General features: G+C 43.7%; 1 protein-coding gene and 1 pseudogene across 2 annotated transcripts; both read right to left on the reverse strand.

Moving 5' to 3' along the window:
* Nucleotides 1–1,780: 1,780 nt before the first annotated feature.
* Nucleotides 1,781–2,899, reverse strand: LOC101447891 (autophagy protein 5 pseudogene; annotated as a pseudogene).
* Nucleotides 2,900–10,491: 7,592 nt separating this feature from the next.
* On the reverse strand, nt 10,492–21,812 carry AKR1A1 (aldo-keto reductase family 1 member A1). 2 transcript variants are annotated; one of them, XM_004448053.5, is made up of 10 exons: nt 21,668–21,804; nt 18,446–18,570; nt 15,635–15,724; nt 13,452–13,571; nt 13,140–13,291; nt 12,327–12,522; nt 11,829–12,028; nt 11,524–11,596; nt 11,288–11,374; nt 10,492–10,652 (listed from the first exon to the last, which is right to left on the reverse strand). In XM_004448053.5, exons 3-10 carry the CDS (start codon nt 15,716–15,718, stop codon nt 10,587–10,589), a joined length of 978 nt encoding a protein of 325 aa, XP_004448110.2. In that variant the 5' UTR covers nt 15,719–15,724; nt 18,446–18,570; nt 21,668–21,804; the 3' UTR covers nt 10,492–10,586. The 2 variants fall into 2 exon arrangements, with proteins under 2 accessions (XP_004448110.2, XP_004448111.2); XM_004448054.5 differs by lacking the exon at nt 18,446–18,570 and having other exon boundaries at nt 21,668–21,812.
* Between the last annotated feature and the right edge of the window lie 4,777 nt (nt 21,813–26,589).

Genomic DNA, 26,589 nt, shown 5'->3' on the forward strand with positions numbered 1-26,589 from the left:
AAGTGGACACAGAAGAACACACAGTGAATGGACACAGAGAGCAGACAACTGGGTGGGGGGAGAGGGGAGAGAAATAAATAAAAAATAAATCTTTTTTAAAAATGAAGGAAGTTAAATAATTAGAAGTGAATAATAATGAAAATACTGTATGTCAAAATTCATAGGGGGAAACGGACTTGGCCCAGTGGTTAGGGCATCCGTCTACCACATGGGAGGTCCATGGTTCAAACCCTGGGCCTCCTTGACCCATGTGGAGCTGGCCCAAGCACAGTGCTGATGTGCGCAAGGAGTGCCGTGCCACTCAGGTGTGTCCCCCGCGTAGGGGAGCCCCACACACAAGGAGTGCGCTCCATAAGGAGAGCTGCCCAGCACAAAAGAAAGTGCAGTCTGCCTAAGAATGGCACCGCCCACACGGAGAACTGACACAACAAGATGACACAACAAAAAAAAGAAACACAGATTCCCTTGCCACTGACAACAACAGAAGCAGACAAAGAAGAAAGATACAGCAAAAAGACACAGAGAACAGACAACTGGGGCGGGGGGAGACAAATAAATAAATAAATAAATAAATCTTTAAAAAGTCATAGGATAGATAAAGCTGCCTTTAGAGGACGATTTATAGCTTAAAATAAATTTACCAGGAATCAAGAAAGTTAAAAAAAAAAAACAAGCCTGACTTAAGAATTCAATTCATAAAGTTAGAAAAAGAGCACTAGAGACATGTCAGAGAACCAGGAGGGAAAGAAATAAGAAAGATATGGGCAAAAATAAAAGAGGGGTAAATCAAAACTAGAAACTGGTTCTTTGAAAAGAAAAAAATATAGATTAAAAATAGATGTAGATATTAATGAAAAAAAGAAAATACAATTTAAATAACTATAGACAATTGTGTTAGTCAAAGGGGTGCTGATGCAAAATATCAGAAATTAGTTGTTTTTTATGAAGGGTATTTGAGGTGGGAGCTTACAGATACCAGGCCATAAAGAATAAATTACTTCCCTCACAAAAGTCTATTTGGAGCAAGATGGCTGCTGACGTCTGTGAGGATTCAGGCCTCCTGGGTTCCTATGTTCCTGCAGCTTGCCCTTCTCTGGGTTCAAGGTTCCTTCCTTCCTGGTGCTGGCTTCTCTTTCCTCTGGGTGCTGATTTCCCGGGTCTTCAGCATCAAACTCTAATCCCCAACTCTGTTCTTCACCATGCCTTTTATCTGTGAGTACCCACCCACCAAGTGGTGGGAATGCAAAGCCCTAATCATAACTCAATCATGCCCAGGTACAGATCAGATTATAAACATAATCCAATATTTCTTTTTTGCCTTCATCAATTATATCAAACTTTACAACAATTCTTTTGGGGAAGTGGACTTGGCCCAATGGATAGGGCATCTGCCTACCACATGGGAGGTCTGCAACTCAAACCCCAGGCCTACTTGACCCGTGTGGAGCTGGCCCATGTGCAGTGCTGATGCACGCAAGGAGTGCCGTGCCACACAGGGGTGTCCACCACATAAGGGAGCCCCATGCACAAGGAGTGCACCCCGTAAGGAGAGCTGCCCAGCACAAAAGAAAGTGCAGCCTGCCCAAGAATGGCACCGCACACACAGAGAGCTGACGCAACAGGATGATGCAACAAAAAGAAACACAGATTCCCGGTGCCAGTGATAAGGATAGAAGCAGTCACAGAAGAACACACAGTGAATGGACACAGAGAGCAGATAACTGGGTGGGGGGCGGGGGAGGTGGAGAAGGGGAGAAAAAATAAATAAATTCTTTTGAATTTTTATTTTGAAATACTTTCAAATGTACACAACACTTAGAAAAATAATACATACCCATACAGAGAAACACAAGAAATTTTCATTAAGGAAAGATGGGTTAACTGTATTTGATCTTTTACAAAAAATTATTGCAAATGATTGGTAACAGAATTTCTTTTTTACTTTCTTAAGTCTAATTCTCTTGAAAACTAAACCAAGGAGTTTCCACTCTCTCAAGCTAAAGTTCAACCATGGTCACCTTAGGAAATACCCCTGTTTATTTGTTAATCAGAAATACAAATCGAGTGGTGCATATTTCCATTTTCTTCTTAAGTCGAAGGTTTAAGCTTCATTATATTTTACAAGAAAACAGAAGACTTGCAGTAGACCTGTAAAGTCTTTCACGTCACAGCTAAGGTTTAATGACGGCAGTGGAGGAAAGCAGTGGTGATACAAAGTAAGACCAGCTGGATTGCCTGTATCTGACATGGAATCTTTCTCCTGCTGGGCTTGTAGCTCAGAAATATTTCTGGTCAGAATGCCTCCACCAAACCTGAATGAAGCAGAAGGGTGACATGCTTTGGTAAATTCTGTTTAAGGGTGATTCCATTCAGGCAAATAGTTTTGATCTTTCAACCTTTTGGTTGTGGGATGATACTAAAATGAAGAAAACTACCTGGGTAGCTCAGGTGTTCACTCAGCCACTGCAAAGGTGTCTCCATCATTGGCTCAATTCCATGAATCATTACTTGATTCTTTTTTCCCCCACCTTCAGGAGCAATTGCTGAAGGACAAGCTTCTCTGAGGAGATTTCCTGATGTATGCAACTGTCCATCTGCAGCCACAGGATGAAACAGCTTCTGAATGAAAGGTCATTCAATTGTTGTTTTATATATTCTAAAAGGGATGTAATAAAATCCACTTTCCTCCGCAGAATATTTCATGCATTTCTGATTGATAGCCCAAAACTGGTCAAACCTGTCATTTTATAATCCCATCCAGAGCTGCTTATGATCTTTTTTCCACATTTCATTGATTACTTGACTTATGCTTTAAAGCATCAGCTTCTTTCACACAATACATAAAATGAGCTTCAGTTGCATCCTTAGATGGACAATGCAAAAGATCCTTTTCTGGAAAAAAAATTTTTTTTTAAGATTTATTTATTTATTTCTCCCCCTCCCGCCCGCCCCCCCCCCCAGCTGTCTGCTTTCTGTGTCCATTCGCTGTGTGTTCTTCTGTGACCGCTTCTATCCTTATCAGAGGCACCGGGAATCTGTTTCTTTTTGTTGCATCATCTTGTTGCATCAACTCTGTGTGTGCGGTGCCATTCTTGGGCAGGCTGCACATTCTTTCGTGCTGGGCGGCTCTCCTTACAGGGTGCATTCCTTGTGCGTGGGGCTTCCCTACGTGGGGGACACCCCTGTGTGGCACGGCACTCCTTGCATGGATCAGCACTGCATATGGGCCAGCTCCACAAGGGTCAAGTAGGCCTGGGGTTTGAACCTTGGACCTCCCATGTGGTAGGCAGATGCCCTATCCATTGGTCCAAGTCCACTTCCCTTCTTTTTTTCTTTTTTAGGAGGCACTGGGAACCAAACCCAGGACCTTCCATGTGGGAGGGAGGCACCTAATCACTTGCGCCACCTCCACTCCCTGAGTGTTGGGTCTCATTGTGTTTCATTGTATCATCTTGTTTCAGCTTGCCACACCAGCCTGTCAGGTCTGTTCACTGTCTTGCTAGTCTTCTTTAGAAGGCACCAGGAACCAAACCTGGGACATCCCATGGGGTAGGTGGGCACCCAACTGCTTGAGCCATATCCACTTCCCTCCCTCACCTTTTGTTTATATGGGAATGTCTTAATTTCTCCCACATTTTTGAAAGATAGCTTTGCCAGATAGAGAATTCTTGATTGGCAGTTTTTTCCTTTCAGCACTTTATTTATTTTTAAAAGGTTTATTTATTTCTCCTCACCCCCTTGTTATTTTTCACTTGCTGTGTCTGTTTCTCTTTCTTGTTTCTTTAGGAGGCACCAGGAGCCATACCCGGGGCCTCTGATGTGGGAGGGAGATGCCTAACCACTTGAGTCACATCTGCTCCCTGCTTTTGTTGTGTCTCTCATTGTGTTTTTCCTCCCTGCATCTCTTATTGCATCATCTTGTTGCATCAGCTCACCACACCTGCCTGTTGTGTCATCTCACTGTCTTCTTTAGGAGGCACCAGGAACCTCTGCTCCCTGCTTCATTGTGTCTCTCATGTTTTTTCTTCTTGTATCTCTTGTGTCACCTTGCCAGGCCTGCCTGTTGGGCCAGCTCACTGTCTTCTTTAGGAGGCATTGCTACCCAAACCAGTGACCTCCCATATGGTAGGCAGGAGTCCAGTTATTTGAGCCACATCTGCTTCCCTTTCAGCACTTTAAATATATCATCCCACTGCCTTCTTACCTTCATGGTCTCTGATGAGAAATCAACACTTAATCTTACTGAGGCTCTTTTGTACATGATACATTGCATCTCTCTTGTAGCTTTCAGAAGTCTCTATTTTTGGCATTTAACAATTTGATTACAATACGCTGCCACATGGGTCTATTTAGGCTTATCTTGTTTGGTGTATACATTGGATATATATATTCATGTCTTTCATTAAATTTGGGAACTTATCAGTCATTATTTCCTTGAATATTTTCTCTAACCCTTTCTCTCTTCTCCTGGGACTCCCACATTTTGTATATTGGAACACTTTATGGTATCCCACAGGTTCCTCAAGCTCTGTTCACTTTTTTTCATTCTTTCTTCTGCTTCTCAGATTGGATGATTTCAATAGTCTTATCTTCCAGTTCACTGATTCTTTCTTCTGTCAGCTCCAATCCCTCTAGGGATTTTTATTTGTTACTGTGGTCTTCAGCTCTGTTTGGCTTCTTTTCATAATTTCCATCTCTCTATTGATATTCTCTTTGTGTTCATTTATTGTTTTTGTGTAGCTCTTTGTCGATGTATTCCTTTAGCTCTTTGAGCATAATTAGAACCATTTTTTAAAAGTCTGATATGTCCCAGATCTGGTCCTCCTCATTGATGGTTTCTAATGTTTTAATTTTCTCCTTTGCCTGGGGCATTGCTTCCTGTTTCTTTATATATCTTGTAACCTTTTGTTGAAACCTGGACATTTTGATATTTTATTAATGTGGTATTGCTGTGATTTAGACTTTGAGGCTTCTGTTCTTTAAGCTTGTATCCAGCATCCAGCTAGTATTATAACAGGGCTTTCCTTGATTGATAAAATTTAACAATAAAAAAAGAAAGAAAGAAAAGCAAATGCAACACTGTTCTCAGTCCTTGCAGATCAACACGTAGGATGCTCTTCTTCGGTGCTTATTCATACAGTAAGTTTAAAGAATAGCTCATAGGAGCCTCCCTGGTCCTTTCTGCACATGTGTCTTGTCTTAAGCATGGGTGTGTGGTCCTAGTACCCTTGCTTAAATGGGATACAAATTTCCCCTCTTCCCTAGGAAACAGTTTCCTTGTGATCCCAGGAACTGCATTGTATGTCCTATAGCCAGCAATCCCGTGCCCCAGGTGGCATTACTTAACTGCTGTCCCACAGCATTCTGTGGGAGGGTGCTATAAGCCACCTTCTACAAGTCCTAAGACAAGTCTCTCAGGCCATCACCAGACAAATTAGGCCAGATAAATGTACTCTCATTATGTGCAAGAGGGTCACTCTGCCCCCTCTGGAACTAGGATTGAAGATCCACACTGGGAGCATGGTGAGGGGTAGAAAAGTTAGGGGTAGAGAGATCAGCCAGGGCAGATCCTACCACTTTTAAGTAATCTTTTTTTATTAATTCAGTGCTGGCCCTGTTTTTGCAGTCCTCTAACTGTTTTCTGGAGCTTTGAGAAATATGTTTCTGCTAGTTCTTGCTAGATGTTCAATGCTCCTGCTGTGGGGGAATGGAGACCTAAAACATCTCACTTCACTTTGATAAAGATGGGGTTCATTATAGACACAATTTTAAAATAAAAATATTAGAATAATTATCTGCTAATACATTTGAAATCCTAAGGGAATTGTTCTAGAAAAAAAATAAAATGCCAAAATTGGCACAAGAAGTAGTAAGAGAACTTAAATACATCAATGAATAAAACAATTGAAAATAGTAAAGACCTCCCACCATCCAAAAAAAAAAATATGCCTGTTGGTTTTTAAGATGAGGTTAACACGTTTTTCAAGAAATGTTTCCAGATATAGAAAAAAAGCAAAAGATTTACAGCTAATATAATCTTGATTCCAAAATAAGAAAATATGAATTAAATTACAGGCCCCTTCCCCTTATGAATGCCATTGCATACATCCAAAATAAAATATTAGGTAAGTGTATTAGGATAGATTAAGTTTTGCTTCAGGACAAGTAACCCACAATTTCAGTGGCTTCATACAACAAAGTTCAGTTTTCGGTCATACTACATTTTCATCTCAGGTCAGCTGGGGGCTTTGCTCTGTCACTCTTACTCTGGGACTCAGGCTGATGGAAGAGTAACCAAATAGAATATAGAGCATTTCTTGTTGCTATTTCAGAGAAAAAGAGAGACTGCATCAAAACTCATACTTGCTCTTAAAGCTTTAACCTGGAACAACACGTATCACTATTTCTCTTTTCGTTAGCTAAAACAAGTCATGTAGGCACTTCAAACTCCAAGAGAAGGAAGTACAAATGTACCATAAAGGAAAATGACAAATATTTGATGGGCAACACTGATGACTACCATCTGTGTCCAACAGTATATATTTTTAAAAAGTCATAATCAAGTGGAATTTATCCTAGGAATGCAAGTATGGTTCAAAATTAGAAATCCTATTAATGTAATTTAATACACTAAAAAGTAAAATGAGATAAATATCTCCATCAATGCCAGGGGAAAAAGTTTATGATTAAAAAAAAAAAAAACCCTCAAACTTGCATAGAAGGAAACTAAGTTATTTGTAAAAGTTAGATGCAAAAATCTACTGTAAACTTTATACTTAATGGAGAAATTCTCCTTTAAGATCAAGAATAAAACTAGGTTACCAGATAGGTTACCTAAATTTCTGTTTAGGTTTTTCCTGGGATGTGTTAGGGTTCTCCAGAAAAACAGAACTGACGAGATATATATTTGTATATATATAAATGTTAAAAGATTTATTATAGGAATTAGCTTGTGACTGTGGGGATTGGCAAGTTCAAATTCCATAGGGTAGCTGCAAGATGGAAACTCCAACGAAGATGAGGTTGAATTCCCTAGGAAAAGCTGGCTAGCTGATGTAGAGGCAGGAATTCTTTGTGACTTCTGAAATCTTCAGGTTTGGCTTTAAGACCTTCAACTGAGAGCTGACGCCCACGTGCTGAGGAAAGCTGGCTCGGCAAGATAATGCAACAAAGGGAGACAAGCAGATACAGAAAAAACACAAATGGACACAGAAAAGAGACAGCAAAAAATGGAACAAGCCGCAAGTGGGAGGGAGGGAGGAAGGAAGGATATGGGGACCTGAATAGGCAAAACCATCTTGGGAAAGAACAAAATTGGAGGACTCATCCTTCCCCATTTCAAACTTACTACAAAGCTACAGTAATCAAAACAGAGTGATAGTGGCAAAAAGATGTAGACATATATAGATCAACTGAATGGAATTGAGAGTTCAGAAATAAATCCTCCTATCTATGGTCAATTGATTTTTCAGAAAGGTGCCATGTCCATTCAATGGGGAAAGAATAGTCTCTTCAATAAACAGTGGTTGGGTAAACTGGATATCCACACACAAAAGAAAGTGGATCCCTCTTTCATACCATATACAAAAATTAAATAAAAATAGGTCAATGATCTAAACAAAACAGCTAAAACTTTAAAACTCTTAAAAGAAAACAGACTTTTTCTTCAGGACTTTGTTTTAGGCAATGAATTCCTAGGCTTTACACCAAAGCACAAGCAACAAGAAAAATATAGATTGATTGTACTTCATCAAAAGTAAAAGTTTTTGTGCATCAAGGAACATTAAGAAGAAAATAGTGGTGGGCTGGAGCTATATGTACACAGAAAATATATTTAAAAACCATTTCTCTAATAAGAGTTTAATCTCCAGAATATATAAAGAACTCCTACAACTCAACAACAAAAAAACAACCCAACTTAAAAATGTTTTGAATGGACATTTCTCCAATGAAGATACACAAATGGCCAATAAGTACATGAAAAGATGCTCAACGTCATAAGCCATTAAGGAAATGCAAATTAAAAACACAATTCGGGAAGTGGATGTGGCTCAGTTAGTCACCTGCTTCCCACATGGGAGGTCCCAGGTTCGATCCCTGGTGCCTCCTAAAAAACAACAAACAGGGAAACGGACTTTGGCCCAGTGGTTAGGGCGTCCGTCTACCACATGGGAGGCCCGCGGTTCAAAGCCCGGGCCTCCTTGACCCGTGTGGAGCTGGCCATGCGCAGCGCTGATGCGCGCAAGGAGTGCTGTGCCACGCAAGGGAGTCCCCCGCGTGGGGCACGCGCAAGGAGTGCGCCCGTGAGGAAAGCCGCCCAGCGTGAAAAGAAAGAGCAGCCTGCCCAGGAATGGCGCCGCCCACACTTCCCGTGCCGCTGACGACAACAGAAGCGGACAAAGAAACAAGACGCAGCAAATAGACACCAAGAACAGACAACCGGGGGCGGGGGGGGGGGGGGGGGGGGGGGGAAGGGAATTAAATAAATAAATAAATCTTTAAAAAAAAACAAAAAAACAAAACAACAAACAAGCAAACAAATGAAAAATGTGATATATATAACAATGGAATATAACCTGGCCAAAAAAAGGTGAAATTCTGATACACCATGGATGAACCTTAAAGACATGTTGAGTGAAATACACCAGACACAAAAGGACATATATTGTATGGTGCCACTTACATGAAATACTAGAATATGCAAATGTATAGATGGCTACCAGAGGCAGGGGTGGGGAATGGGGAGTTAATACTTAATGGGTATAGAGTTTCTGTTTGGGGTGATGGAAAAGTTTTGGTAGTGAATGGTGGTGATGGTAGCACTACATTGTGAATGTAACATGACTTAATTATATATTTGAATGTAGTTAAAATAGGAAAGTTCACATTGTATATATACGTTACACAGTAAAAACTTTTTCTTTTAAAAGTTTTCTTTTTAATTTATTTCTTTCTCCTTCCCTGCCTCTCCAGTTGTCTGCTCTCTGTGTCCATTCGCTGTGTGTTCTTCTGTGTCCACTTGTATTCTTGTCAGCGGCACCTGGAACCTATGTCTTGTTCCACTGCATCATCTTGCTGCGTCAGCTCTCCATGTGTGCTGCGCCATTCCTGAGCAGGCTGCACTTTTTTCGCGCTGGGCGGCTCTTCTTACGGGGTGCACTCCTTGCACGTGGGGCTCCCCTACGCGGGGGACACCCCTGTGTGGCACGGCACTCCTTGCATGCATCAGCACTGCATGTGGGCCAGCTCATCACAAGGGTCAGGAAGCCCTGGGTTTAAACCTTGGACCTCCCACGTGGTAGACGGATGCCTTATCCGTTGGGTCAAATCCACTTCCCACAATAAAAACTTTGAACACAAAACAAAACAGAAATGTTTTTTCATGCCTTCCCATTGCATAAAGGAGTAAAAACCAAAATCTTAACATGGTCTCCTAGACCCTGTATCTTCAGCCCCCTGCCCAATTCTAGAATAATTTCATGCTATTCTGCCCCCCTCACTTACAGTTTCTGTATTGCAGGTCTTTCGTTTGCCCAACAGCTTCTTCTAAGCTTCTTCCCAAATTGTTCAATTTTCATGGAATGCTATTCCCATTTTCACCTCCTTTAACTAATTAATCCCTATTCATCCTTTCGATCTCAGTTAATTAAATCACTAGGCTTTTCACTCTTACTTCTTCATAGCACTTCTTCCAACTGTAATTAAACTACTTATACAATTACTTAAATTCTGCCTCCTCAAGGAGACTGTAGGGACCCTGTGTCTTGGTTATAGTTATATCCCCAGGGTCTAGCACTGTGCCTAACCCATAGGTACCTAATAAATATTTGCTGTCTGAAGCACAATGCTTCAACTGGGAAATTAAAATGGATTTGTGTTACAGGAGCTTCCAGGGATTTGCCAAGAGCCACTGGTGAAACTGTAAAGTGCCTAAGATAGGGTGCTGGGTGTGGAATGATAAGCTTTGGATTCGACTCTGCCTCCTTCACAGTCTATACAAACAGAGAAAAAAGTCCCTGTCCACCCCTTTTAAGATTTTGCAAGTTGGGACCCACCCTCAACTTCAGAATATTTAATCAGTTTTTTGAAGTTCACATTCCTAACCCTAGGCACTGACCAGCACAGTGGGATGGGGACCCAAGGCCCAGGCCCAGCACTGCCATGAAATCACACACTCCCTTCCCTGTTCGCATCCAAGTTCGCAGTCCTCTGAGGTGACCAGTTTTTGGCATTCTCAGTAAAATATCTCTATGGCTACATGTAGTGTTCAGAGATGCCACTAGATGGTAATGTTTCCCTAACATGCCTAATGCGAAAATAACAGGCTGCCCAGCATGTTCCTCCAGAACCAAGATCAGGAAGCTGACACTTCCCACCACCACCAACCCAGGTCCAAAATTCTCCATTCCCACCAAGACAGGTCACACTCAGCAGCCCTAGGTCTGGCAGCCTTGAGGTAAATAGCTTCTGACAGATAAGACACACAAGCAGTGTGGATCCTCCAATGGCTTTATTAACTCTCTGGTTCTGGGTATGGTAGGATTTTGTGGCTTGAGAGCTGAAAGGGATGCCAGGAAGGTGCATCCTCAGTATGGGTCATTAAAGGGGTACAGAGGGTGCCCAGCATCTCTTGGGACCTGCTTCCCATTCACCTGCAAAAAGAGAGAGATGACTCCATTGGCAGGAGTTGATATTCCAAAGATGTAGGGCACCTTCCCCAAAGCTTCCTGAAGAACTTCACCTATGTACAGCACAATTCAAATGGCAATAGCCACAGTATCAACAGCATTCCAGCACCAAATCCACATCCTCGTACATAGCTGACCTTGTTTCAAAGTTTGCAGTCTCAGCTGGGATCAAGTGCTAGGGAACTATTTATTTCCCTATTTGCAGTAGACTTCAATCCCTCCTACCCACAAAATCTCCCCTGGCCCCAACAAAGTCAAGAAAACTCCAGGGGATTCCCCTACTGATAAAAGAACCTACTATGCCTCAGGAACTGGATTTGTTTTACAGACAGGAAGCTGAGGTTTGGAGAAGTTAATGAAACTTGTTCTAGGTTACAAGATATCTAAGAGGCAGGACTGGGACTCACAGATTATGCTCCTAATCACTAAGCATACACTGAGAAATGAAACCAGTTTCCTGGATAGCAAATAACCCCACCACCACTATCCTGCCCCCACCCTGACCAGCCAGCCTAAGGCCAGACTTGGGCCAGAATTCTAACCCAAACTTAAATTCCCTGACGCAAGGTTGGGGTAGGGGGTTGACAATATGTCCTCACCGTAATCATGGGCACGATGTAGCGCCAATTTTTGTTCAGGGAATCTAGCTGCTTCATCTCTTCTGGGGTGAGAGTGAAGTCAAATACCTGGGGAAAAGGGAAAGGGGGAAGGATCAGGAAAGTCAGCCTTGGGAGTGGAAGCTGGGGTTCCAGGAAATGGCCTAATTAGCCAAGCAGAGTTGAGGCCAGACTGTGTCCTAGTGGGCTAAGGAAGACAAGACCCATCACCTAAGTACCTGGATGTTCTGAAGGATACGGGAAGAAGTGGTACTCTTGGGGATACAGATCACTTTCCGCTGGACCTGCCACCTAAGATGGGGGATTGAGGTAGATAAGGAAGGAGTCAGTGCTCATAAGCATTGTTTTGTCCCCCATGCAGCCTTCCCTTAGCTCCTGCAGCCCCTGTGCCCCACTGGAATGGGGAACATGCCTCAAGAACAGCCTCTCCCCAAATCACATGGCAAGCTCCTCAGCCTCACCCAGGCACTCAGACTTCTCCTTGCCTCCCAACCTTTCCCCTTTTCCCCAAGACTTCCCGCACCTCAGCAAGACTTGAGCTGGAGACCGGCCATACTTTTCAGCCAGTGCCAGGACAACTGGATCCTCGAGCAGGACAGGCTCATCAGGATGGTGCCAAGCACGATCAGGGGAGCCCAGAGGGCTATAAGCAGTCACTTGCAGGCCGTGTCCTTGGCAATGGGCAATCAGCTCATTCTGAGCCAGGTATGGGTGGCACTCAACCTGAGCCAGAGAACAATTCATCACCATGGCAGGAGGCCCACCCAACTTTGCCTGACCCCACCCAACCCTGCATTGCTGACCCCACTTTTCTTCTTCCCTCTCTGCCCCCTTCTCTTACGCTTTGTTTTTCATTAGCAATTTCATTCTCTCCCAGGGCTTAATGCCCAGCTTTATGCAGAGGACTTCCATTCCACTTCTGACAACTTGTTAGCCATCTCCATTAAGCAGTCCCATCACTAGCCACTCTTGCTCTTAAGCACACACACTCCAAACCAGCTGGTCAGCCTGCTGTGCTCACCTGAAGGACGGCTGGGCGCACAGAGGCCACACTAAGGACATCATCAATCTGCCGGCTGCTGAAGTTGGACAAGCCCAGTGCCCGCACCAGCCCTTTGGCCACCAGTGCCTCCAGAGCCTTCCAGGTCTCCTTGTAGTGGGTGGAGTCATAACGGATAGTATCATCAGCGTTCTTAGGGAAGGGGTTGTCTCCCCGCCTGAGTGAGGAAGAACCCCCAAAATGTGGGCACAAATGCAAGGCTTCTGCCCTACCTGCCCATCCAGCCACTCTATGTCCCATTCTCCAAGAATGAGAAACAGCCAGACTTTTTACCCTTCCACAATACACCCAACTGTTAACTCTACATGGAATGCCCATAGCCCCTTTTCTTCCTAGACCCAGATTATGTATCTTCTCTGCTAAGAAGTCTTCTTCAACTCTTTCCTCCTCAGGGAATTGCGTGTACGTCCAGCCTTCTTCCAGTACAGGGTACATCCTGTTAGGCTCCTCTCATACCTTCTGCTGACCCTTATTCGTTACTGCAACCCCAGGGCCTAGCTTAGCAGAAGAGTCAGTATATGTTTCCTGAAAGAATAAGGGGAGAAGGGACCACCCATGTACACCTTGGAATATACACCATATGAAGTAGCACTCTTTTTTCTGTAGCTTAATTCCTGGCTTCTATAGCAGAAAAGGCTCAGAGATTCCATGGCAGTTCCTTAGCTTGCCAAACAGATGAGTGTTCCTATCCCCTGTGAATTGGAATAAGCTACCAAACTGACCTAACCTGACACCCCCTCACCTCCCCAGAAGACGACCCTGGCAATTGCTCACTCAAAAGCATAAGGCCAGTGCATGAGGTACAGATCCAAATACTCTAGCTGGAGGTCAGCCAGAGTCTTCCGAAGGGCAGGCTCTACATCCTCAGGGTGGTGCTTGGTGTTCCACAGCTTAGATGTCACGAACAGTTCCTCCCGAGGTACTGCCTGGTGCAGGGGGTAGGGTTCATAGTGAGAAGGGCCATGGGCACCCAGTGTCACCCACCCTCACCTCTGGGAAAACTAGAAGGAAGCTGATCCCTCCACCAAGGCTCCAACCCAAGCCCCTGAGCTCTCCCACCCCACTCCTCTCTGTAGCCATCCTTACCTTGCCTGGTCCTATGTTCTCCTTCAGGGCGTCCCCGATCTCAGGCTCATTGCCATAGATAGCAGCACAGTCAATGTGGCGATAGCCAACACTGAGGGCATACTTAACAGCTGCTTTTACCTGCCAGGTGAGAGGAGCAGAGGTTTAGTACTATTGATCTTGGCCAAAAACTGTCTCCAAGGGTCACTGATCAGGAAGCAGAAACAGACCGGGGCCATCCAGGCAGGAAGAGCGAAAAGATGGAAGATGGTTCTAGTCTAGGGAACCAAAAGCCTCTTCAGAGGCCTCAAACCCTTTGTCCTGCTCTCACCCCACCAGCCCAAGTCATCTCAGCAAGGTCTAGCAAAAAACTAACAATGCATTCCTAGCACCTAGAGAAAAGAAGGCTTTAGTAAAGACTTTTTGGATCAGGAAATGGATAGATAAGTAGATAGAGGACTGAGGTATAGGTTATGGAGACAGGTCCCTGGCCCTGAGGAATGGGTTGGGGAAACACGGTCTGTAGATGAAAAATTCCTGGGTCAAGGCCAAATATCAAAAGATCCTCAGTGAGCCATGTAGACAGAGTGAGCTCTAGGAGCTCAGGGTCAGCAGAAGAGGTGAGAAGGGACAAAATTAAGGAAGGCAGATCACTGAAATGGAAGCTGGGCCCAGAGCTCCCTGATGAGAGGCATCAAGTAGAAGGATGGGTCAATTAATTTGCTGAAAACCAGACTGGAAACTTGGCCAGAAGCAGGACCCAGGGTGCCAGGCTCTGGCCACAAAGTACCCAAACCTTTGCTGTGAGTACCTGGCTTGACATCAAGGATCTCCAGATAAGCCCTGACTCAATCCCTGATATTCCTTGCCTCTGCCTTGGCCCTGGCTCTGGATTTGGCTCCTGGACTTGTCCCCAAGCTGTATCAATTGCCTGTGTGGAGCACCAGGACCCCAGCTCTAGGATCTTAGGCAGTTGTAGGAAGAAAAGCAAAAGGAAAAAGGCAGATATCATCCAACCGTACCACAAATACCAGCCTAAATTCAGATAGAAGAGGCTGTGCTCCTGCTGGAGCCACTCTCAAACCTGATCCCTAAACTGCTCTTAACTGACTCAGTTTTGCAAGGAACAAAGAAAAATCCCTGGGAGATACTTCACCCCAGAAATCCCAAAGCTCTGTTAACCCTAGGAAAGCAGGTCTCCATTTCTAGGCTCCCCTTGGCTAGGAGGGTCTATACTAGTGGTTGGTAAACAACAGTTGCCTATTACTACATTACTTTTTTCTTTTTTTCACAGCCCAAGAGCTAAGAATTGTTTGACATTTTTAAATGGTTCGTTACTTATTTATTTTTATTTCTCTCCCCTTCCCCCTGTTGTCTGCTCTGTGTCCATTTGCTGTGTGTTCTTCTGCATCCGCTTGCATTGTCAGGAGGCACTGGGAAACTGTGTCTCTTTTTGTTGCATCATCTTGCTGCGTCAGCTCTCCATGTGAGTGACACCACTCCTGCCTTGCATGGCAGGGCATTCCTTACACACGGCAATACTGTGCATTAGACCCTCGATATGGTAGGTGGACACCCTATCAGTTGAGCCACGTACAGCTTCCCATTGTTCCTTATTAAATAGTTATGTATGTATCTACATAACAGCCTTCATTTTGCCATTTGTTTAGCACAGCCCAAAATATTAACCATCTGGTCCTTTAAGAAAGTTTGCTGACCTTTGGTCTACCTGGTTAAACTAGTTATTCTTCAAACCTGACACCTGCTGTGTGCCAAACTCTGGGCTGAGGACTAGGGACAGGCCCAGTCCTCAAGAAGCCCAGTCAAGGAAAGGAGTCATGATCACGGCAGAGGGTGATAAGTGCCATGATAGGGATCAACACAAGACTAAGCACAGGGGGCCCACATCTGCCATAGCCCTCAGTGCAGTTCCCATTAGAGAAAGGTCTCCTTCCTATGCCCTTGGCCCTCCTGGGCCCCTCAGGCTGGGGAATTAGCTGCGGAAGGTGAGACAACAGGGAGAACCAGGGACTCACAGCTGGTCCCATTTTCCTTTACCTCTTTCCACTGCCTTCCAGGCTCAACCCCACCTGAAGTGAAGCATAAGGGTGGGATTGCTAGGTAAAAGGTGGGGCCCCTCTCCCAAATATTGACTTTTCCCTCAGAGACTCAAGAAGCACGTCTCTTACACCCCTATCCCTCACCTGGCCAGGCTCACTCTTCCAGGTGCCCAGTCCAATCAGGGGCATCTTCTGCCCAGTGTGCAGGAGAACACAGGAGGCTGCCATTGCTCCCTGAAACACAGATGAGAAGAAAATAGGGGGGAGGGGGTCAGTGCTGCTTGGGCCTCAGCCACCCACTGGCCAGGGCCCCTACAAAACATAGGCCAGGGACAGATGGGGAAAGGGGGAGTGGAGGTAGGAGAAGAACAAACATGGTTGCATGTGAGCAGAGGCAACTGAGACAGGGTACCTGGAACCAACAAAAGGCAGCAGCAGCTCTTAGAGAAACACTAACGACCAGCCTGACTGCCCTTCCTTTTACCAGCTAAAGATCTGTGTTAAGGAGCTCCAGTACCTTAAAGCAAAGGTGGGGTAGCTATCCAGAAATACCCAGCCTTAACCAAATTAAGTCTCAAGACAGTATAAGACAGGCAAGGTCATTCTGAGACAAAGAGAGACCAGGTAACCAAATAGGCCTAGAAAGGGGCCACTTTTCTGAGGATGAAATGAACATTCCCAGGAGGTTGTCAGAATTATAGAGTTACTAATCCCTCTTACAGAGATCTGATCACCTCTACTAGTAGGCCTGAGTGGGTTTCTATAAGGGAAGCTTATTTTTTAGATGAGAAGACTGAGGCTCAGAGATGTGAAGTTATTTGCCCCAAATCACTGGTCCATGGCAGAATCAAAGATCCAAAGAGGAGCTAATATAGTGGCAGGAAAAAGACCTATAAAAATACATGTGCTAGGTAGGCCTCACAACAGATTCATGTACAATGTGCTACAGAAAAGGATATGAATTGTGTAGGGTGAGGACCAGGAAATACTGACATTGGTTTTTAAGAATGAGTTGAATATTCCTAAGAGTAAAGGGAGAAAAGTGTTTCTAGGAAGGGGAAACTAGACACAGGACTGCAGTGCAGCAGAAAAGTAGTGAATTACACATACAAGAAAATGTCCAACCGAACAAAGCAGGTGGGTGACTGAGGCATGCCCCTTTGGAGAGCTTTCAAAGTTAGAAATCCCCAAATGGTCCAAAAATACTCATTCATTGAGCAAATGGATTTGTGCTCAACTTTAGAGACACACATACTGGAATAAGCTTCCTGCCCTCCTAGAGATTATGGGGGTGGGGGGTGGGGGAGAAACAGGACAGATGATGTTAATACAATGTGATAAGAGCTAAGACCAAACTCTGTACAAGTGCTACACAAGGACCGTAGGATAACGAATAACCCAGCTAGGATGGTTTCTGGGAGGTGATACCTGAGTCAAGTCTTAGAGAATGAATGAACAGGAGTTATCCAAGTGAAAGGGAAAGGAGAGAGAATGCTCACTCCAAGAGCCAATAGGAGAGAAATAAGCTATTCCCTTCAGCTTATCAGTACTGTAATTACTATCCTCTCCTCTCTCAGAATCTGTTTTATTGCCAACAATAACTCCATAAATACAAACTTTGTTTCAAAGTTCTGAAAGGAAATCAAGATTATGATAGATATATATGTTACCACAATAAAAATATATGTTTTTTGTCTTTATTTTTTAATATTACATTCAAAAAATGAGATCCCCATATACTCCCCACCCCCCTGACCCCACCCCTCCCCCCATAGCAACAATCTCCTCCATCATCATGAGACATTCATTGCATTTGGTGAAAAATATATATATTAAAGAGTATTATGGTACAGTAAGTAGTAAGACTAGTTGTGAGTGTGATCAATATACTAAAATCGTTTTTCTTAACATTTCTTAATTTTATAATCTAGTATAATCCAATTATGGAGACCACAGTTTTCCTGCCTAAAAAAAAGAAAAACTGATCAACTGGGCAGCAATTAACTCAGAATAATATTCTTTATAACCAAACTTCCCAGAGATCAGGCAAACACACCTGGCTTCACAGGAGGAACTAGCACTCCTGGTTTCTTGGGCTTGATTACCAATACAAATGACCTGTTGACCTCCCCCAGATTTCCCAGCACACACTGGAGGACTCTGAAATTACACCCGAAGGGTGAGCTGGAACAAAAAGTAGGCCAAAGCGGGGAAAAAAAGAAGAAACCTGATGCTTGCTTCCCCCTTTCTTTTGCAGGTGAAACTTAAAACCAAAAGGGTTGGAGGTTGGGGGATGGGATCACAGAGGTAGGAAAATCTAACAAATATCTGCCAAGACGGGAATAGAGGGGCTCGCAAGCAGAAGACAGATGTTTCTGTCTGGGACAGGAAGTCATCTTCTGCCAGTTCTTGACTTCCTCTTCCTTTGTCTGAGGCAACAGCTTTCCAGCCTAGGTCTGTAATAACACACTCCAGGCCCTGAGTTTGTCAGGAAATGCTTGGCTAGAGCTCTGACAGCTCTCAGAAACCTTCAGGTTATCTTGAGATAATCCATACACTGCAAGGAGAAGCCAAAGTGCACCTTTTGCACTTAGTTTAGGAATCTACTCAGCTAAATAGCTAGTTCATTGCTTAGAAATCCCACATTCAATACATCAGAACACAAGTTCTCCGCCACTTTAAAACAAGGTTCGCCTTTCTTCCAATTTCTAGTAACACATTCACTCTTTTCTTCTAAAGCTTCATTAGAAGTATCTTTAATGTCCATATTTCTACCCATAGTCTCTTCAAAGCAATCTAGAATTCTTCTATCAAGCGCCCCACAATTCTACTATTCTAGCCTCTATCCATTACCCAGTTCCAAAGCCGTTTCCACACTTTTAGGTATTTGTCATAGTAGCACCTACTCTCAAGAACCAAAAACTGTTTTCATTTCCCAGCTGCTAAAACAAATACCTTGCAATGGGTTGACTTAACAACAGGAATTTATCGGCTTGTGGTTTCAGAGGCTAGAAGTCTTGCTTCCTCCTGGAGTCTGTATCTTCTGGATTGGAGAGGGTGTAGCTCAGTGGTTCAAACACCTAGAATAAGCAAATTCACATAAATGGAAAGTGGATTGGAGGTTATCAGGGGCCAAGGGTGGAGGAATGGGGAGTTACTGCTAAGTAGGTGCAGACTGAGTTTGTGGTGATAAAAAGGGTTTTGGTGAGGGATGGTAGTAATGGTAGTATAACATTGTGAATGTAGTTAATCCCACTGAACCGTACACTTCAAAATAGTTAAAATAGGAACTTTTGTGTTTTATTTGCTATCATAATAAAAATTATACATATATTTTTATGTTTTCTAAATCTTTCTTTCTCCAATCCATCTATATTTGTTTCCACTGTCACTGCCCTTGCTCTGACCACCATTATTCCATTACCTGGACCTTGGTAACAGCCTGTTCACAGATCTCTCTGCTTCCAGTCTGACTCCTTTCCCTACATCCATTCACCAAATCTGACCATGTTACTCCCAGGCTCAAACACCTCCACCAGCTCTCCTCTACCCCAGGATAAAGTCCAGACTCTTGAGCACACGGGTTCTTAAAACTTTTTTGTTCCATGGACCCCTTTGCCAGTCAGGTGAAAACCATGGACCCCTTATTAAATCCACAATATACTGTATATTATTTAATAAGTATTAGGTTGGTGCAAAAGTAACTGCAATTTTGCACTGCTGAAATTTGCCGTTTAATATTGGCATACATTCTTAAATGTGATTATGTTATACATCATTTTAATGTGCATTTCTCACTTCATGTTTTTTGCTAATGACTTATTACTTGCTGTTTATTTTGTATTTATTTTAGCCTATGGAAATAATGTTAGACAAAAAGCTAATTTGAGTGATTTTCTTATTTGAGTTCAAAATGAGCTGTAAAGCAGCGGAGTCAACTTGCAACATAAACAGCGCATTTGGCACAGAACTGCTAATGAATGTATAGCACAGTGGTGGGTCAAGAAGTTTTGCAAAGGAGATGAAGAGTCTTGAAGATGAGGAACATAGTGTCCAGCCATCAGAAGTTGACAACAATCAATTGAGAGCAATCATTGAAGCTGATCCTCTTTACAACTATACAATAAGTTGCCAAAGAACTCAACATCGACCATTCTATGATAGTTGGTAATTTGAAGCAAATTGGAAAGGTGAAGAAGCTCAATAAGTGGGTGCTTCATGAGCTGACCAGAAATTTAAAAAATTGTTGTTTTGAAGTGTCTTCCCTTATTCTACACAACACCATTGAACCATTCCTCAATCAGATTGTGACGTGAGATGAAAAGTGGATCTTAAATGACAACTGGCAGCGACCAGCTCAGTGGCTGGACTGAGAAGAAGCTTCAAAGCACTTCCCAAAGCCAAACTTGCACCAAAAAAAGGTCATGGTCACTGTTTGGTGACCTGCTGCCGGTCTGACCCACTACAGCTTTCGAATCCCAGCGAGACCATTACATCTGAGAAGTATGTTCAGCAAATTGATGATACGCACCGAAAACTGCAATGCCTGCAGCTGGCATTGGTAAACAGAAAGGGCCCAATTCTTCTCCAAGAAACGTCCAACTGCATGTTGCCCAACCAACACTTCAAAAGTTGAACAAACTGGGCTACAAAGTTCTGCCATATTCATCTGACTTCTGGCCAACCAACTACCACTTCTTCAAGCATCTTGGCAACTTTTTGCAGGGAAAATGCTTCCACAATCAGCACAGGAATAAACAAACTTATTTCTCATTGGCAAAAAATGTGTTGATTGTAATGGTGCCTATTTTGATTAATAAAGATGTGTTTGAGCCTAGTAAAAATGATTTAAACTCATGATCTGAAACCACAATTCCTTTTGCACCAGCCTAACATATCACACATGCACCAACACATCATCACAGGAATGACGTTTTTTTGGATTTCAATTCAAGCTCACAGCCCTTGTTAAGAGCCCCTGCTTTAGTAAGACCCTTCATAACCTGGCCCCTGCCTTCCTCCTTTCTCCACCTCCTCACTTCACACTCCATGTTCTAGACAATGTAGTGTCAACCAACACTTGACCCCAAGACTCTGCTCAATTTCCTTCCCCAGCCTCTACCCTTGCTTGACTAACTTCTGCTCATGCTTCAACTAGCACTTTAAATTTCTGGCTCCTCCTATGTACTGAAATTTTGTGCACACCGTTGCATTTTTCTGTTTATATAAAAGTTTTCCACAAGAACTTGGGTACTCCTTGGTCAGAGCCTGTGTGTCATCTGTCTGAACTCCTCCTTTTGACAGTGTCAGCCTCATTCACACAAACACAATGAAATGGAGGAGATCCTGACAGTTGTAGTTTGCAGCTGGAGGGTTTTTTGAGGAAGTCGCTGCCTTCATTTTCTTCCTTTGCTTCTTGGGTAATCTGTAAAGAATCATTTCTGGAGAATCTCAAAGCACTTTACCATCTCTGGCAAAAAAATCCCAGAGGTCCCAGACAACATCATACTGAGACTGCTCCTGTATTACAATGAAGAAACTGAAATGGGGGGGGGGGGGGGGGGATCGTGGGAAATCATCAGAAATCGTGGGAAATCATCAAAACTTTTTGGAGAGGTCCTTCAGCCCTCTATACCGACAGGCTAAAAGGAGAGTTAACAGAAGCCTCAACCACTGACGGTTCAGATTCGGGGTCTCACTTTAACAGGGCGCTGAGGCAAAGGAGGGGAAACAGAAAACCGAGTCCCGGATTTTCCCATACCCAAGACAGGTGCCTGAACAAGCGAGTATTCCCCCTCCTGCCACTTCTGAGAAGCATCTCTGCACCCCCGCTAGAAAGCCGGAGCTCCTGGAAAAAAATCTTTTAAGTGAGCAAACAAAAAGATGATGGCAACTAAAACTTACTGGGCCCCTAATGATGTGCCGGTCTCTTTAAAGGCTTTAACTCATTTAATTCACGCTACAGCTTTGATGCAGGAACTCATTTTAGCGCTGAGGAAACAGGCCCGGAGAAGCTGAGAATTTATCCAAGATCACACAGCCAGGAAATGGTGGAGCTCAAATCCGAAACCAAATCAGGCCTCTCTACGCTCTATCCCCGTGGCGGGCACTTCTGTAGTGAACGACAGAGGCCATCTCCTCGGGTTGAAAGATGGGATAGCAGCTGGAGAAACTCACCTCGGTAGAAGCACAGAGCCTAAACAGGGTGGTGTGTTCACTGCTCAGCGGTATCCAGCTGGAGACCCAATGGGACTCGGCTTCTGTATCGCCACGCCGCTAGGGAAATCTGCGTGAGGGCGGAGGCAAAGAGTCTCTTAAGTCTGGCGGTGCTGAAGAAGCTCCTCCCAGAGGAAGAGGCGGGGACTCAGGCTCCAATCTCGCTCGAAGGACCCCGGAGCCCGTTTCCGCCCCGGGGGTGGAGCTGAGGGAATGGACCCTGGACTGGAAGGCTGCATGCATCACCTCGTTCCTGGACGCTGGGGACTGCTTGGCCGGTAGTGGGCGGCACTGGCTAGAGTGAGGCGCGCGCCGCGACCACGCAGCTGGACCCTGCACCTCTTGCTGGCCCACCTTGCACCGCGCGCCGCGAAGAAGCCTCTCTAGCCCGCACGAGCTTGTTTGAGGAATCCGGATCCCAAGTGCAGCACTGGTTTCTTCGTTTGTCAGCCGTAGTTCTGTATTCGCACCCTTCCCCTCTTACCGTTGAGTTAGCTGGGTTCCCAGAGTTTGCCTAAACTAGCACCATTATTTGGTCAGGCAAAATGAGGCCCAGAGATTAGTCGCCATCCAAAAGTTGACCAGACAGGAGACATACCTTACCCCAGCAAAGATTTACCATCACGGAGACACACTCGCTATCTATCCCGTTCCACTTCTCCCATCGACTTCTGCTGGGTCTGATAGACACACACTCCGACCCTTCCCCCCCCCTTTTTTTTTTTTCCCTACTGAGTCTGACTTCTTAAACGTCTAAAGGTCAACAGTCAGGTGTTGACCTTGCCAACTGATAATTGCCGTCACCTTTTTGTCTCAGTTCTGGCTACAGGGATGTTACATACAAGGCACACCCTAGCCTTCCAAGAGTTTTCAGAGCATACACAGAGCTATGTATGTTGGTGGATGTACATAAATACTCCAAAGGGTACTGAGGATAAATAGTGTTAAGAGACTAAACTTTCTTTTCCTCAACTTTCATATATTGTGCATATTTTAATAAAACTGGTCTTAAGAAAACACCACGGCTTTCTCAATCTTCCTCCCATTTTACAAAAGGCACACCCCTCACTCAGCTTCAGTCTTTAGGGTACGTTGCTCCAGAATGTAAAAACTTTGAGGGCATTATAAAGGGACTCTAATGACTAAATGACTAATCCCTATGCAATTCAAACTATTCCCAATTCTTTGCTTTCAAAACTATAGGCAAAGGCTAATAGATCATTAAAAATAAGTTTGGATTTGGATATTGTAAATTTTTTTTGCAAAAAAAAACTAGGAAATAATTAAAACAATTAACTTTGCAATTGCTTTGATAAGATTTCTATTTTCATCCACTTAATTATGTGAAAAAGACTTACCAGTACTTATATCCATAAAAATAAAAAATAAGAATGGAATTGATGTTGACATCCTCAAGTATAAGAATTAAGTGTAAAAAAGGAAGGAGTCTCTGCCCCCATCAAGATTGTTGAGTGAGATGCTTCAGGGCTCTATCCCCTCATAAAAGCTTTGAACATTGAGCAAGAACCAAGAACCAGCAGAGACATCTTTCTCAAAGCTCTAGAAAACAGTTAAAGGTCTACAGTAACAAAGTGAGTGCCAAGTCAAGAAATAGGCTACTTAAAAGTGGTACTCCTGTTTCCCTGGCTTGCCTATCCCCCACCTCTTATCAGCTTGGCATGGAGCCAGCCTGCATTTCCAGAGGAGATCCCTGATCCATTTTCATAAGGAGCAGAGAAACCCTTGTGAACATACTGGGAGCATGTATATCTGGCCAAATTTGTCCAGTGATGGCTGGAGGGACTCACAGTCCCAGAACTGTGCTGTTTGTAGACAGTGACTTACAGAGTTCTCCTAGAGAAGGCTGTGGAAAGCAGGCAAGTGGCAGAATGGGGCAAGGAATTGCTGGCTTTGGACATAAAAGGCAGTGCAAGAAACTTTCCTAACGAGAGGGGACATTTGTACTCATGTAAATAGGGGAATTCCTAGGGCCAAACACAAATGCCTAAGACAAGATGCATGCACAGAAAGGACCAGGGAAGTAATGAAATAATTCTCTAATTTTTTGTGATGATGAATGCACAGATTGTGATTACACTAAAATCCATTGATTATACACTTAAGATAGATCATATTGTATGTGAATATATCTCAATAAAACTGCTTAATAAATAAGTAAATAATTGTTTTAGAATATCCAGAAATAGCAGCTATGTACAGCAGGGAAAACATAGAGAAATTGAGAGGTGAAAAACTTTCTTGTTTCTTCATCTGTTTTGTGTTTATTATTATTATTGAAATAATGAAAATGTTCTAATAATGATTGAAGTGTTAAATGCACAACTATGTGTTTATGCCAGATACCACTGAGTGTACACTTAGGGTGAATTGTATGCTTAATTAATATGTATCAATAAAATTGATCTGTTAAATACATTTTTTAAAAACCAGGGAAGCCCCTATAGTTTGCTCTTAACTCATTGTATACATAAGCCCTGAAAGTGAGCACTTGCACAGGGAAATCTGCAAAGAATGGGAAAGGATTTTCTTTTTCTTTTTTTCTCTCCCCCCTCCACCTTCTTCTTCTTCTTCTTTTCCATTTTTATTTTTTTAATTTATTTTTTGTTAGCTCCCGGCATTCAAGGAAAGCTCTGTCATAACATTAGGTGGATACAAGCTTAAGGAACAGATACCTCAAGTCTAAATACCAGCAATAGCACATTAAAATACCAAAACGTTCAGGTGTCAATAAAAGATTATAAAACATACGAAGAATGGCCTAGGCAAAGTAGAAAATTGAAGCATTAGAGGGAAGCAGACTTGGCCCAGTGGATAGGGTGTCCACCTACCACATGGAAGGTCCGCGGTTCAAACCCTGGGCCTCCTTGACCCGTGTGGAGCTGGCCCATGCTCAGTGCTGATGCACGCAAGGAGTGCCGTGCCACGCAGGGGTGCCCCCCATGCCCGCAGGGGTGACCCTGTGCCACGCAGGGGTGCCCCCCGCATAGGCGAGCCCCACGTGCAAGGGGTGTGCCCTGTAAGGAGAGCCACCCAGTGCAAAGGAAAGTGCGGCGTGCCCAGGAATGGCACCGCACACACGGAGAGTTGATGCAGCAAGATGACACAACAAAAAAAAACACAGATTTCCATGCCGCTGACAACAACAGAAGCAAACAAAAAGAACATGCAGCAAATGGACAAAGAGAACAGACAACTGGGGTGGGGCAGGGGGAAAGGGAGAGAAATGAATAAAATAAATCTTAAAAAAAAATAATAAAGCATTAGAAACCATCAATGAAGAGGATCAGACCTGGGACATTCCAGACAAAGGCTTTTAAAAAATGGTCTTAATGTGCTCAAAAAGGCAAAGAAAACATGGTCAAAGAGCAAAAGGAAGTCAGAAAAATGATAAATGAAACACAAAGAAAATATCAATAAGAGATGGAAATTCTGAAAAGGAACCAAACAGCTGAGACTACAGAACTAGAAATTAAAAATCCCTAGAGGGATTCAACAGTAGATTGGAGCTGGCAGAAGAAGGGATCAGTGAACTTGAAGGTAAGACAATTGACATCACTCAGTCTGAGCAGCAGAAAGAAGAAAGAATGAAGAAAAGTTAACAGAGCCTAAGGAACCTGCAAGACATCATCAAGTGCTCCAATATATGCATTGTGGGAGCCGCATAAGGAGAAGAAAGAGAGAGAGGTGGTCAGAAAGAATATTCAAGGGAAGCAGATGTGGCTCAAGCTTTGGGCTCCCATCTATCATACGGGAGGTCCCAGGTTCAGTTCCTAGGGTCTTCTGGTGAAGACGAAGCTGGACCACACCATGGAGAGCTGGCCCATGCTGTGAACTGATGCAAAAAGATGACACAACAAAAAAGAGACACAGAGGAAAGAAAATGAGAGACACAATAAATCAGGAGCTGAGGTGGTTCAAGCGATTGGGTGCCTTTCTCCCATGTCAGAGGGCCCAGGATCAGTTCCTGGTGCCTCCTAATGAGAAGAAAAGAAGAGAAGGCAAGCAGACACTGAAGAACATGTAGCAAATGGACACAGAGAGCAGACAGCAAGCACAGGCAGCGGTGGGAGGGTGGGATAAATAAAATAAAAAATAAGTCTTTTTTAAAAAAAGCAATATTCAAGGAAATAATGGCTGACAACTTCTCAAAAATTTTTTTTTAATTTTTAAAATCTATTTCTCTCCCCTTCCCACCCCATGTCCATTCTCTGTGTGTTCTTCTATGTCCACTTGCATTATCCGGCGGCACTAGGAAACTCTGTCCCCTTTTTTTGTTGCGTCATCTTGCTGTGTCAGCTCTCTGTGTGTGCAGCACCACCCCTGGGCTACACTCCTTTCGCACTCTTTGTACCTAGGGCTCCCCTACATGGGGATGCCTCTGCATGGCAGGGCACTCCTTGAATGCGACAGCAGTACACATGGGCCAGCTTACCACACGGTTCAGGAGGCCCTGGGGAACGAACCCTGGACCCTCCATATGGTAGGCAGATGCTCCATCAGTTGAGCCACGTCTGCCTCCCAACTTCTCAAATTTAATGAAGGACTTAAGACACTCAGTGAATTTCCAACAGGATAAACCCAAATAAACCATGCTACAGTATATTATAATCAAATTTTTAAGTGCCAAAGTTTAAGAAAGACATTGAAAGTCACAAAGGAGAAGGAATGTGTCATATATAAGGGAGCCTCAATAAGATTAAGTATTGTTTTCTCTTTGGAAACCACTGAGTCAAGAAGGCAGTTGGAAGACATATTTAAAATGCTGACAGCAAAAAATTGTCAACTAAGAATTCTATATCTGACAAAACTGTCTTTCAAAAATAAGGGTAGGGGAAGCGGACTTGGCCCAATGGATAGGGCAT

Source organism: Dasypus novemcinctus, chromosome 9 (assembly GCF_030445035.2).
Source record: "Dasypus novemcinctus isolate mDasNov1 chromosome 9, mDasNov1.1.hap2, whole genome shotgun sequence".
NCBI lineage: Eukaryota > Metazoa > Chordata > Mammalia > Cingulata > Dasypodidae > Dasypus > Dasypus novemcinctus.